The sequence below is a fragment of the Microchirus variegatus genome (assembly GCF_963457635.1).
Source record: "Microchirus variegatus genome assembly, chromosome: 2".
In the NCBI taxonomy this organism is placed as follows: Eukaryota; Metazoa; Chordata; class Actinopteri; order Pleuronectiformes; family Soleidae; genus Microchirus; species Microchirus variegatus.
This window is the reverse complement of record NC_139803.1, coordinates 36,844,857-36,856,759: the sequence shown is the minus strand read 5'-3', so window position 1 is coordinate 36,856,759 and position 11,903 is coordinate 36,844,857. Positions and strand designations below refer to the sequence as shown.

Genomic DNA, 11,903 nt, shown 5'->3' with positions numbered 1-11,903 from the left:
TCGTTCAAGATCAAAACATGTTATATTGTTATTGCCTGGTATTTCTCTGTGCAATTTAGCTATTACACTTGTTTTCATTTAAACAGACAGGAGCGTGGGGCTGCTTTGATGAGTTTAACCGTATAAACATTGAGGTGTTGTCCGTGGTGGCCCAGCAGATCCTCTCCATCCTCTCCGCCCTCTCAGTCAGCCAGTCCAAGTTTCATTTTGATGGACAGCACATTAATCTGGTCTGGTCTTGTGGCATCTTTATCACCATGAATCCTGGTAAGCCAGTGCTCCTGTATACAGATGGTGCATGTTGTGTGCATGTCGCCATATCTGGGTGAAAACCTGTCATCATTTTCAAGTGTTTTGAAATCAAATATTTACCTTTTATTCCCTAGGTTACGCTGGTCGTACTGAACTCCCAGACAACCTGAAGTCCATGTTCAGACCCATCTCCATGGTAGTGCCAGACTCTACTTTGATTGCTGAAATCATACTTTTTGGAGAGGGCTTCAACAACTGCAAGGTATGACCGCTTAACACAGGGTTATCATGTTATAATTGAGCTGGATGTTTGGTTTACATTTTCCTTCAGGATATTTCTTTGTTTTGTAAACAAAATGATATCTGTGTTTGAAATGTGAGGATGATTTTGTACAATTCCGCTTACTTTCATCTTCCTTCTCCTGCCCGTCTACTTTGCTTCTTTCTTTTGTGTCTCTGAACTTTATTGTTGTTTTGCATCTTTGTTTTTATAGCTTCTGGCCAAGAAGGTGTTCACCTTGTACTCCCTGGCCATGCAGCAGTTGTCCAAACAGGACCACTATGATTTTGGCCTGCGTGCCCTCACTTCCCTGCTTCGTTATGCAGGAAGGAAGCGCCGGGCCTGCCCCAATGTTCCGGATGAAGAAGTAGGTCTTTCTTTTTCTCTATCTATATATTTACCTGTCTTGTACACAACTGGTTAGAGGACTTTCTAAAAACATATTGGAGGTCTTAAACACCAATGCATACGCATTTTTAACGCATACGCATCCTCACTGGTTTGCAAACATAAGGGTTCAACTTCAGTTTTAATCATTTCTAGATTTTCTCTGTTTATTTCCCTCTACTGCAACCCAGCAAGAACGTCCTCATGGAATTTAAGACTAAAACAATAACTTTCATGGGAATAGCAGACAGCTGCTGTGATACATGTACTAAAAAAATGATTTCTAAAAACAAACCTTCATTTTTAAATTAGCTCCTCTCTAAAAAGTAAGTAAAACTCAGTGGTATCACGAGTGACTCACTGTGTCCATGTCTCTCTGTCCTCAGGTCCTGTTGATGGCTATGAAGGACATGAACATTGCCAAGTTGACCTCTTCTGACCTGCCACTGTTTAATGGGATCATCCAGGACTTGTTTCCCTCTGTGGAAGCACCCAATATAGATTATGGCACAGTAAGTAGGTCATTAACCTTCCCTTTGCCTTATTTGCCTGAATTGTTATTCCTTATTAAAAACAAGTAGATGCAAATCCAAGAACCACTGAGGTTATTCTGGGAGCTTCTGTTTGTTATAAAATACTTTCATGAACTGCTCATATCAATATAGAGACGAACTCTTCTACTATTCAACATTTATGTACCACTGCTGTAACTGACAGTAACTAGCAGCTCTTGTAAACACACAAATCAGTCCTCGATCTTCATATTGAGTGAAGACGAGACCAACACTCATGTGTTCATCTAAAACCATATCTTCCACACATCTGTGCACATGTTTTCTCTTGGGCTTGCAACAATGTCCAGACAAATACCCACTCAAAGTCCAGTAGATGGGCAGTAGTGTGTATCATGAAGATGTGAGGGTGTTTTTGGTCTAACTGATGTCTCTGCTATTAATGAATTCTCAGCCATCTGCTCTGACACGTCGGGTAGAGATGTCTTTCTCCTGTGTGTGTGTGTGTGTGTGTGAAGGCAGTGGGAGTATTCAGCTGTTCCTGCTGTAAGGTTCAAATCTTCCTGTCTGACTCATTGTCAATCATCCATCTTTCTGTCTTATTCTCACTTTTTATGCCTCAGTCAACATCTGTGTACCTCCAGATCGAGTAGGAAACATAGATATTTCTTGACAGCTTGCATTTAAACAGCATCACTCCTCCCTTCTCTACGGTTTACTTGAACAAATCTTTTCTGTGGATTCAGGCTGTTTCTGTAGTCTGTCCCAGAACAGTGATGATGTTGAGAGGCTCTATGGGAGCCTGACCATCTGCTGGAGGCGATATTCTGCTGCAGAATGAGTCACATATTAATGAGAAGCAAATGAGATGGGGTCCCTGGTGCTACTGATAGATATGAGTGACAAAACCTTTACTCTTTAAAACTGTGAAATCACACTGTATATATTTGACTTCTGAATGACCCTGGTACATTATGTTCACGTTTTGATGCAGTTGAAGGAGGCCATAGAGGCGGAGCTTCGTCTTAGCGGTTTGCAGGTGACTCCTTTCAGCGTGACCAAAGTCATTCAACTTTATGAGACTAAGAACTCCCGACACTCCTCCATGCTGGTGGGCAAGACAGGCAGTGCCAAGACTGTTACGTGGAGGACGTTGCAGAGTGCCCTCACTGCTCTGCACCACAAGGGAGTGCCTGGCTTCCAGCTGGTCCAGGTGGGTATGAATGGAAAATAATACACTATAATTTACTGGCTATTACTTCTGCTTTATTAAAATTAAGCTTTATTACTAACAGTGCTGTTTGGTCTTTTTCAACCATTTTTCATGTGTTAATATCATTTGTAGCTCAGTGCTATTTGTTCTAATACTGTTTTGTTCTGTCCTTAAAATACACCTTGTTTCATGGATTTCATTTTCTTCTCTGTCATGCTCTGGGTCCTGTGGAACAACAGGATTATCCTCTGAACCCAAAGGCAATGAGTCTGGGAAAACTGTACGGAGAAAATGACCTCTCTACCAACGAGTGGTCTGACGGAGTGCTGTCTTCTCTCATGAGATCAGCCTGTGCAGGTACTGACACTAAAACAACATTGACTGCAGGGTGAGGCAGCAGTGAGTGAGGGAAGAGGTTATTTTTAACTTACTTTGTTTGGCTGTGATTGGAGCATGACTGATGGATAATCTGAACATAACCACTATATGGATAATTCACTTCATTTCTTCTATTGCATCTCGTCTCTTTCCTTCAGATGAGAAACCAGATGAGAAGTGGATTGTGTTTGATGGGCCAGTTGACACATTGTGGATAGAGAGTATGAACTCTGTTATGGATGACAACAAGGTGCTCACACTCATCAATGGCGAGAGAATCGCAATGCCTGAACAGGTGAGGAGTGGAAGGTGGAATCCTGTTTTTGTTGTGTGTGTCCATTAAAACGCCATCAAAGTACATATTATAAGTTTCACCACTGTACTGTTCTGCGTTTAGTCTAGTAAATCTGAGCACATGGACAGAATAAAATTAAAAGAGCAAACCTGTGAAGAAGCTCAAACTGTTGGATTCAATCATTTGGATCAGATGAGATGCAAGAAAGCTCTGCTAAACAACAAAAAGTAAAGTAAAATAATCGTGCCATGTCAATCCTTTTGTCACAGGTGTCTCTGCTGTTTGAAGTGGAAAACCTAGCAATGGCCTCTCCTGCAACAGTGTCTCGCTGTGGGATGGTCTACAATGATTACACTGACCTGGGCTGGAAGCCTTTTGTTCAGTCCTGGCTGGAGAAACGGCGCAAGGTACGTTGTCATAGCAACACATAGTCCTCTTTGTGCTCTGTTTTCCTGCAGACCTAGAAAAATGAGATGTTTTGTATTAGTCTTTGGAACTAGAGGAGTTTGTCAAGATAACACTTTTGCTAAATTGTACAAAAACATTGTTAATTATTCCAATTTGTGTTTGCCACTGGATATGTTGCTCCTATTTGTGTCCTCGCGCTCTTTGGAAAATGGGCCCATTATATTTTTGCTAATTCTGGCCATTTTATTCCCTTTTATTCTATTTGTTCCGCCTCCCTCCATTGTACTTTCTGTTGCTCCGTGTCTCCACAGGCAGAGGTCGACCATTTAAAGCATCTGTTTGAGAAATATATGGAAAGCACACTTAACTTTAAGAAGAATAACTGTAAGGAGCCGATCCCCGTCACTGAGCTGAATGGAGTCACCTCTCTCTGCCGCCTGTATGATTCCCTGGCCACATCCAGCAATGGGGTATGCAAAGAAAATGTGGTGTGGCTGTCTTTAGACTTGTAACTAACATTTAGGCAAGAATTATCCAACTCCACCCTACTGGAGTGAACGAAACCTCAGATAGATTACTGCTTCAGCGTTTCCAGTGTGAAAAACCTTTTCATTGTTTTTCACCAGGTGAACATTTCAGACACAGTAGACTTGGGTAGAATGGTGGAGCTCTGGTTCATATTCAGCCTCATCTGGTCCGTCTGTGCTTCTGTTGACGAAGATGGACGCAAGAAGATGGACAAATTCCTGCGAGAGATGGACGGCACCTTCCCTATCAAGGTCCTCTTCCGAGCAGAGTTTTAGTTTGCACGTGACAGTTTAAAAATATCAGGCTACTATCAGTTGTACTGATATTACTAGAAATTGAATGACTGTCAGCCATTTTCTCTGATTCTTTGATGTTATCTTTTTTTCAGGACACTGTTTATGAGTATTCTGTGGACACAAAGAACAAGACCTGGGCTTCCTTTGAAGATAAGCTGCCAAAAGATTGGCGTTACAATTCCAGGTATGAAACCAGGTGGTTTAATGTTGCTCAATTTAGCTGGTGACTTCACCTGTTAATTTAAATTTAAATGCTTAAAAGAAATAATTTTCAGTTGGTAACATCTACATTATAAGTCTTTGTCTCCATCTCCACCTGTCCTCTCCTGCAGCGCTCCATTCTATAAGATAATGGTTCCTACAGTGGACACACTGCGCTACAATTTCCTTGTCAAGGCTCTGGTTTTGGGTCAGTACCCAGTGCTACTCACTGGGCCAGTGGGTACTGGTAAAACCTCAGTGGCTCAGAGTGTCTTGCAGGGTTTGGATAACAAGTGGATTGCCCTCACTGTCAACATGTCCTCACAGGTAGGTGCTTTAGGCATTGTCTGTCTATGTTGGGTCTGTGTTCTTGTTCCTCCATCACTGTAGAATCCAGTTTGCTCGCAAATGCACCATTTTTTCTCGCTTCCAGTTGAGGATTAATACTGGGATGATGGTAGGTCAAATCCCCAAACTTCACAGGTACCCATATCAACCTGTACATTATTACCACATCACTAACCGTGTTTCAGAGGGCTTCTGCATGACAAGGTGCATTTGTAAATACTCATTGAAGGAGGGTCTCTGTCTCACTGTGTCCACCACAATGCAGACCAGCTCTAACAACATCCAGGCCATCATGGAGAGCCGAATCGAGAAGAGGACCAAAGGCGTGTTCATGCCAGCAGGTGGGAAGCGTCTGCTTTGTTTCCTAGATGACCTCAACATGCCAGCACATGACCTTTTTGGCTCGCAGCCACCACTGGAGCTGCTGCGCCTTTGGATTGACTGTGGCTTCTGGTACGACCACCAGAAACAGACACGGAAGTTTGTCAAGGTGAGGTGTGGCATTCATGTTAGTGTAAAATGAGATTTTCAAAATGTTGGCATTGTTAAATTTATGTTATTTATTCATTTATTATTATTATTTTATTTGTATTTTTTTTTAATTTAAATGCGATTCTGTATTGGATGAATCAGGAACTATTTTGGGTGGCGTAGGCACACTTTGTTTTGTTTTACAGTGTTGTGATTGAGATGGGCGGAGTGATATGGAAAATGTGATGAGGTGAGATCACGGTGTACAGGTGATGAGAGGAAGAATGAAGTGCGTCTTTCTGAGTGGAGGAATACTTGTTCTCTGCCCGTGTTTTTTCTGGGTTTGTGATTTAATGAGTTTTGCGGAGTTTTGCTGGGGATTATCAAGTTCCCTGCCTGTTGCGACAACGTTTTCCCCCTCTCTCTCAGACGGCTCCAAGCTAGCTAATGCTAGGCTAGTGACTAGCCGGTGGAGTGTCAGACAAGTGATCGACGAAATTGACCAAGAGATGTAATTGGAAAAACAGAAACTACAAAATGAATGTTTCACTACTCTTCGTGGATTTTCTGGCTACTACATATGAGAGTGCTGCTTGTGAACTTGTCTGCGTGGAACAGCCGTATGGTAAAGTAGTTTTAACGTGTTTTTCTGGACGCTCACGCTGCAGTACTGAATGAACTTGACAGTAGCTACTTCTGTGCAATACTCTCTGAACATATTATGTAGTATACAACAACTGTAATACTAATATAACTGCAGAGTCGTGCCTCTGACAATTTGAACTTTGCTGCAGTTAACCATGGCTGGACAGAATAATGCCTGGAATTGCCTGCTTTTTATCAGATCCTTCTAAACAAAGGAATAAACTGGACCCTAACTTGACCTGTCAAATTTATCTTATCAGATAACAATGGACTGACAAAAGTTTATGGATTTCAAACGCCCTCAATCAGGATCAAAATCTGTTCACTATGAGCGAGTTCCTATACTTCGTACTATGTTCAAGTTCTCCTTCTGGACAGCAAGTGCATTCGTCTATTACTGTGATCAGGAAGTTAGTGTTCTGTCATAGCTTGTTAAAAAATTTTTTAGAGACCTACACTGTTTTCTCTGTGTGTTTTTATAAGGCCAATTCTAAATGACATGGTTAAATGGATATTTTTTTAAACTTGGTTTTGTGGGATGGATCAGGAACTATTTTGGGTGGCACACCTCGTTTTCATGCTGTTCCAGTGATGAGCGGAAGAATAAAGTGTGTCTTTCTGAGGCCCGTATGTTTTCTGCACCCATAGCCCTCTTAACAGAATATATTATAATAATATTATAATCCACTAAATGCAACCTTTTCCTGTTGTGTTTGTTTGTTTCTTTTGAAAGGATATGGTCCTGTTGGCTTCCATGGGGCCCCCTGGTGGAGGGAGGACACAAATCTCTGATCGCTTACAAAGCAGATTCAACCTAATTAATATGACATTTCCAAATGTAAGTTTCTGTTGAGTAATATATCACAGTAAAAATAGAGACAAATTAATCAACATGCAAGGTTTATAAATTGTGTAGATTTCCTGCTTCTGTCATCCACGGATTTATGTTCTTTCTGTTATTTACTAATATCTTCTGTATGCAGGAGTCCCAGATCAGGAGGATCTACAGCACCATGGTCAACCAAAAACTGCAGGGTTTTAAAGAGGAGGTGAAGCCCATCGGAAACATTCTGACTCAGGCAACCTTAGAACTGTATTATGCGGTTACAGCACAATTTCTTCCCACACCTGCTAAGATACACTACCTCTTCAACCTCAGAGATATCTCCAAGGTATGTAAGAAGACACTTCCTCTCAATGGGTATGATTAATGATCAAGTGTCCCAGAATTCATACGGACAGTGAAATGTGTTTAAGAAAATACATCAGGAGTTTATCCTAGGAATCCTCTACACTTTATGGCCTCACACTGGTTATGATAACCCATCACCTGTTCACTGAATGTTATTTTTTAATATTAAGCAAATTACATTCCACATTCCAGATACTAACAATTTTAAATTCTACATAAATCTGCAAATTAATGTTATTTATTAAGTCTATGTTTTTTTTTGTTTTGTTTTTTTAAAATCCTCCTCCATCATTGCTAGGTGTTTCAGGGTCTGCTAAGAGCTCATCCAGATTTCCATGACACCAAAACCAACATCACCAGACTTTGGGTCCATGAGTGCTTCAGGTAATATGGCAGCATCATCATGCACCATTTTCCTTTCCCTGAAATCTAGAGTTTATCCTTTTGTTGTGTATCTCCAAGGTAATATCTGTTGTTTGTGATGTTTTGCTGCTTTCAGGGTTTTTTCAGACCGGCTGGTAGATCACAGTGACATGGAGGCCTTTGTAGCTTTGATGGGGGAGAAATTGGGCTCACTCTTTGACCTCACCTTCCACAGCATGTGTCCCAACAAGCAACCACCCATATTTGGTACATCTATTACTGTGCACACACGCATCCAGTCCAGTGTCACAGTGACATTGCTTTGTGAAAAGAAACAGAATTGGCAATGGCTTGTAGTTTAATGTGTTTATTTCTCTCTCTCTCTTTCTGTGTGTGTGTGTGTGTGTGTGTTTTAGGTGACTTCATGAGTGAATCCCATGTGTATGAAGACCTGCTGGATATGAATGATCTTAAGAAGTTTATGGAAACCAAGCTGGAGGACTACAACCTGACACCTGGCGAAGTGCCCATGAGTCTCGTCCTCTTTCGAGACGCCATCGAACACAGTGGGTCTCAATACACATCAACATGTTTACATTGCGTATAAAATTCCCCTGATTGCTCATCCCACAGTGCCCACTCGTCACATTCTATCCAGTCAATTTGCTTCATTACCACAGTAATAATAAGAGGTCCTCATCTGCTGCACTGTGATGGCTTATTTTTTAAGGCCCATTTTGAAACTCATTTGAAAAACACAGCATGAGATGTCTCTAAAAGCCACACTGTAGCTGACTGACAGAAGGCCTCTCAGCACCAGGCTGTGCTTTCTACACTCTGCTGTCAGTGTGCCATTTTACCACACAGCAACACAAATCAAGAGCAGAACACTTCAACAGGATCCATGGATTAACACTGTATGTACAGTTAGTTTGTACCTATGTGTTTGGAGCTGCCATCACAATCTTTGTCAGAATTGCCAGTGGTAACGTCACGTGATTTATGATATGGGTAATACTAATGTGTTTTCTCCGCAGTCACCCGTGTAGTGCGTGTGATCAGTCAGCTCAGGGGCAACATGCTGCTGGTGGGTGTTGGGGGCTCTGGTAGACAGAGCCTGTCTAAGATGGCCGCTTACATCTGTGACTACCTGGTATTCCAGGTGGAAGTCACAAAGCAGTACCGCAAACAGGAATTTAGAGAAGGTGAGGCCAAACACATGACTATCATTTTCACTCCCTGGAAATTCAAGTACTCACAGTACTTTCTGACTATTTAGTGTCAATCATGATTCACTCGAAAGATGTAATACATTGCCACTGCCTTTGTATTAATTTAGACATCAAAAAGCTGTACCGTTTGACTGGTGTGGACAACAAGCCCACTGTCTTCCTCTTCAGTGACACCCAGCTGGTAGATGAATCATTCTTAGAGGACATCAATAACATCCTGAGCTCTGGAGAAGTGCCCAACCTCTACAAGCAGGACGAGTTTGTTGAGGTCTGAACTGTGCCCATTTTGAATTCCGTACTGAAGGTAGTAAAAACAATCATATACACTGAGGCTTTACTCACTGACTATGTACAGTTTGGTTTAATTTAAACCACTTGGGAGTTTCATCAGAACACCAACAGAAGTGTTGTCCTTGGCTGAATTACAGGAAAAATGCTTTACAAAACCATAGTGTTTTTTGGTCAAAGCAGCACATGTAGCATTTTTGACAGTTTTGACTTTGTTTATCATTTGATATGAATTTTTAAACTCTAAGTATGAAATACATGTAAGATAGAGTTTGTCATTGGAACACAGTATTTGCCCCTTTTTTACTGTTATTGTTAATTAAATATTTCTATATTTTTAAGTCTTATTGCACGTCATATATTCTATATCCATTAGGTGTGCAACGCTCTGTCAGAATCTGCCAGGAAAGATAAGGTGGTGGAGACTCCTGACTCGATGTTCAGCTACCTGATAGAGAGAGTCAGGAACAACTTGCACATCGTGCTCTGTATGAGCCCAGTGGGAGAGCCTTTCAGGTAGAGTCTCACACTGTTTCATACATTGCACTGTCTCATCCAATACATCCTGTTTCACAGTATGCTCCCTTCCTAGTTTCTCTTCATTCATCCTGCTTGTTCTGGTTTTCAACACACACATTAAACCGTAAATTTAGATTTCATTATATCGGAACATTTTCCACACCAAAAAATATGCAGAAGTATCAAAATAATCTCCAGAATTGAACTCTTCCACACAGTGCCTGAACCTCAAAATGGCACTGATACAGTGATAGATGTCTGCAGCAAGGACCTGAGACTTGTCATAAGTAAATGATTTTGTAAAATAAACAAACACAAGATTCTGTGATCGTTACCATTGCTACACATGTTCACAAGACATCCTGGCCCTCTTACCAGTAGCTGCTGCATAGCTTCTAAACTCAGTGACTCACACTATAACATAGTCTGTTACACATCATTGTAGAAGATTTGTTCAAATGACAAGCCAGTGAATTTCATCTTGTACACAGGGCTCATTAGTTATACTTGTATGAATCAAAGAATTAGCTATAAATACAATTCAAATTGTTGCTGTGCGTTTGCCAACAGGAACCGCATTCTCCAGTACCCTGCAATTGTCAACTGTACCACCATAGACTGGTTCTGTGAGTGGCCCAAAGATGCTCTGCTGGAGGTGGCTCAGAGGTACCTGGATGGACTGGAGCTGGGAACAATTGAGGAGGTGAGAGAGAGACACAGACACACACGCATGCTGACATAATGCATTCCCTAGCCCCTTACCATCACCATCACAACTAAATGTGAGTGTGGAAGAGTTCTCTGTTTGTTGCAGTTTAGTCTCACCCTTAGATGTCTACACATTCTTACATATTGGTCTGTTGAATCTCAAGGATAAAAGAGAGAATAGTTGTATACAGAATGAAGGCATTCATCAGAATGTGTGAATATGTTTTGCTTGTTAATGGCCATAAACACTGTTGACCTCCTGTGACCTGCACTAAGCCCTGCTCTGACACTTAACCGTGTATATTTGTCTCTGCATCATTGAAAATCCTGTAAATAACTTTAGGCAACACTATGTTTACATGTACTGAATGATTTTACAGATCCAGACAAAGGTTGCAAGTGTCTTTGTCACTACACACCAGTCGGTGGCACAGATCTCCAGTAGGATGAAGTTGGAGCTGAGAAGACACAATTATGTGACACCCACCAACTACCTAGAGCTGGTGTCTGGATACAAGAAGTAAACTTCCTTTTAAATTTCTCCTCAACCATGTTATTCTTTCCATGTTGTCATACCACCACCTCATGTATCATGTTTGTTTTTTAAGATCCGAGTATGTGTAAACACATACAGTATACATGTATATAGAAAAGGTGTAGATGCTAGGAGTTTTTTTGTGTGTTGCTGCCACCTCACATGTCTCTGTTCCAGTCACCTTGTCAGCTGTCTGATTGTACGTGTGTGCATCCGTCCAGGCTGTTGGCAGAGAAACGCAGTGAGTTGGGCGAGCAGGTGAGCAAGCTGCGTAACGGCCTCTTTAAGATCAGTGACACGCGTGAGAAAGTGGAGGCCATGTCACTGGAGCTGGAGGAGGCCAAGAAGCAGGTGGCAGAGTTCCAAAAACAGTGTGATGAGTACCTGTCCGTCATTGTGCAGCAGAAGAATGAGGCCGACAAGCAGCAGAAGGTAATTTACATGGTTTAAACCCACACGACTTATCCACTCCACCCTACTGTGTTCATCAGAGAAGCATTTAATCATCAGCAACTGATTGGTTTGTGTGTGTCCAGGCGGTGGGTGCCAGCAGTGACAAAATTGCAGCTGAGGAGATACAGTGTAAAGCCATGGCTGAAAATGCACAGAGGGACCTGGACGAGGCTCTGCCTGCCCTGGAGGAGGCTATGAAGGTACCTCTCTGACCTGCTGTCTATTTTAATCCAGCCAATCCCTCTGTAGTAATAATCTGTAACCTCACTGTATACTTGACTGATCCACTTTACTTTAACCCTGTTGTGAGTGTTGACTCTCTGTCTGTCTTAAAATGAAACCAAGCGAGCAGTATTCCTTGCCTTCTTACATCCACACAATCTCTAATTCATCCTCTTT

At 41.7% G+C, this 11,903-nt stretch overlaps 1 protein-coding gene across 1 annotated transcript in view; it reads left to right on the top strand.

The window, feature by feature from the left end:
* dnah2 (dynein, axonemal, heavy chain 2) overlaps positions 1-11,903 on the top strand; it is a gene marked incomplete at both ends in the record, with an annotated part of 39,210 nt that overhangs the window by 13,439 nt on the left and 13,868 nt on the right. The window contains 25 exons of the mRNA XM_083907041.1: positions 87-267; positions 387-514; positions 747-899; positions 1,306-1,431; positions 2,426-2,644; positions 2,884-3,001; positions 3,181-3,317; positions 3,587-3,724; positions 4,037-4,195; positions 4,352-4,504; positions 4,642-4,733; positions 4,882-5,077; positions 5,364-5,588; positions 6,948-7,052; positions 7,198-7,386; positions 7,705-7,790; positions 7,906-8,036; positions 8,186-8,335; positions 8,807-8,974; positions 9,109-9,269; positions 9,666-9,805; positions 10,379-10,511; positions 10,897-11,036; positions 11,273-11,483; positions 11,588-11,704. Coding sequence (XP_083763167.1) covers positions 87-267; positions 387-514; positions 747-899; positions 1,306-1,431; positions 2,426-2,644; positions 2,884-3,001; positions 3,181-3,317; positions 3,587-3,724; positions 4,037-4,195; positions 4,352-4,504; positions 4,642-4,733; positions 4,882-5,077; positions 5,364-5,588; positions 6,948-7,052; positions 7,198-7,386; positions 7,705-7,790; positions 7,906-8,036; positions 8,186-8,335; positions 8,807-8,974; positions 9,109-9,269; positions 9,666-9,805; positions 10,379-10,511; positions 10,897-11,036; positions 11,273-11,483; positions 11,588-11,704 — 3,756 coding nt within the window. The remainder of the gene's footprint in view (positions 1-86; positions 268-386; positions 515-746; positions 900-1,305; positions 1,432-2,425; positions 2,645-2,883; positions 3,002-3,180; positions 3,318-3,586; positions 3,725-4,036; positions 4,196-4,351; positions 4,505-4,641; positions 4,734-4,881; positions 5,078-5,363; positions 5,589-6,947; positions 7,053-7,197; positions 7,387-7,704; positions 7,791-7,905; positions 8,037-8,185; positions 8,336-8,806; positions 8,975-9,108; positions 9,270-9,665; positions 9,806-10,378; positions 10,512-10,896; positions 11,037-11,272; positions 11,484-11,587; positions 11,705-11,903) is intronic.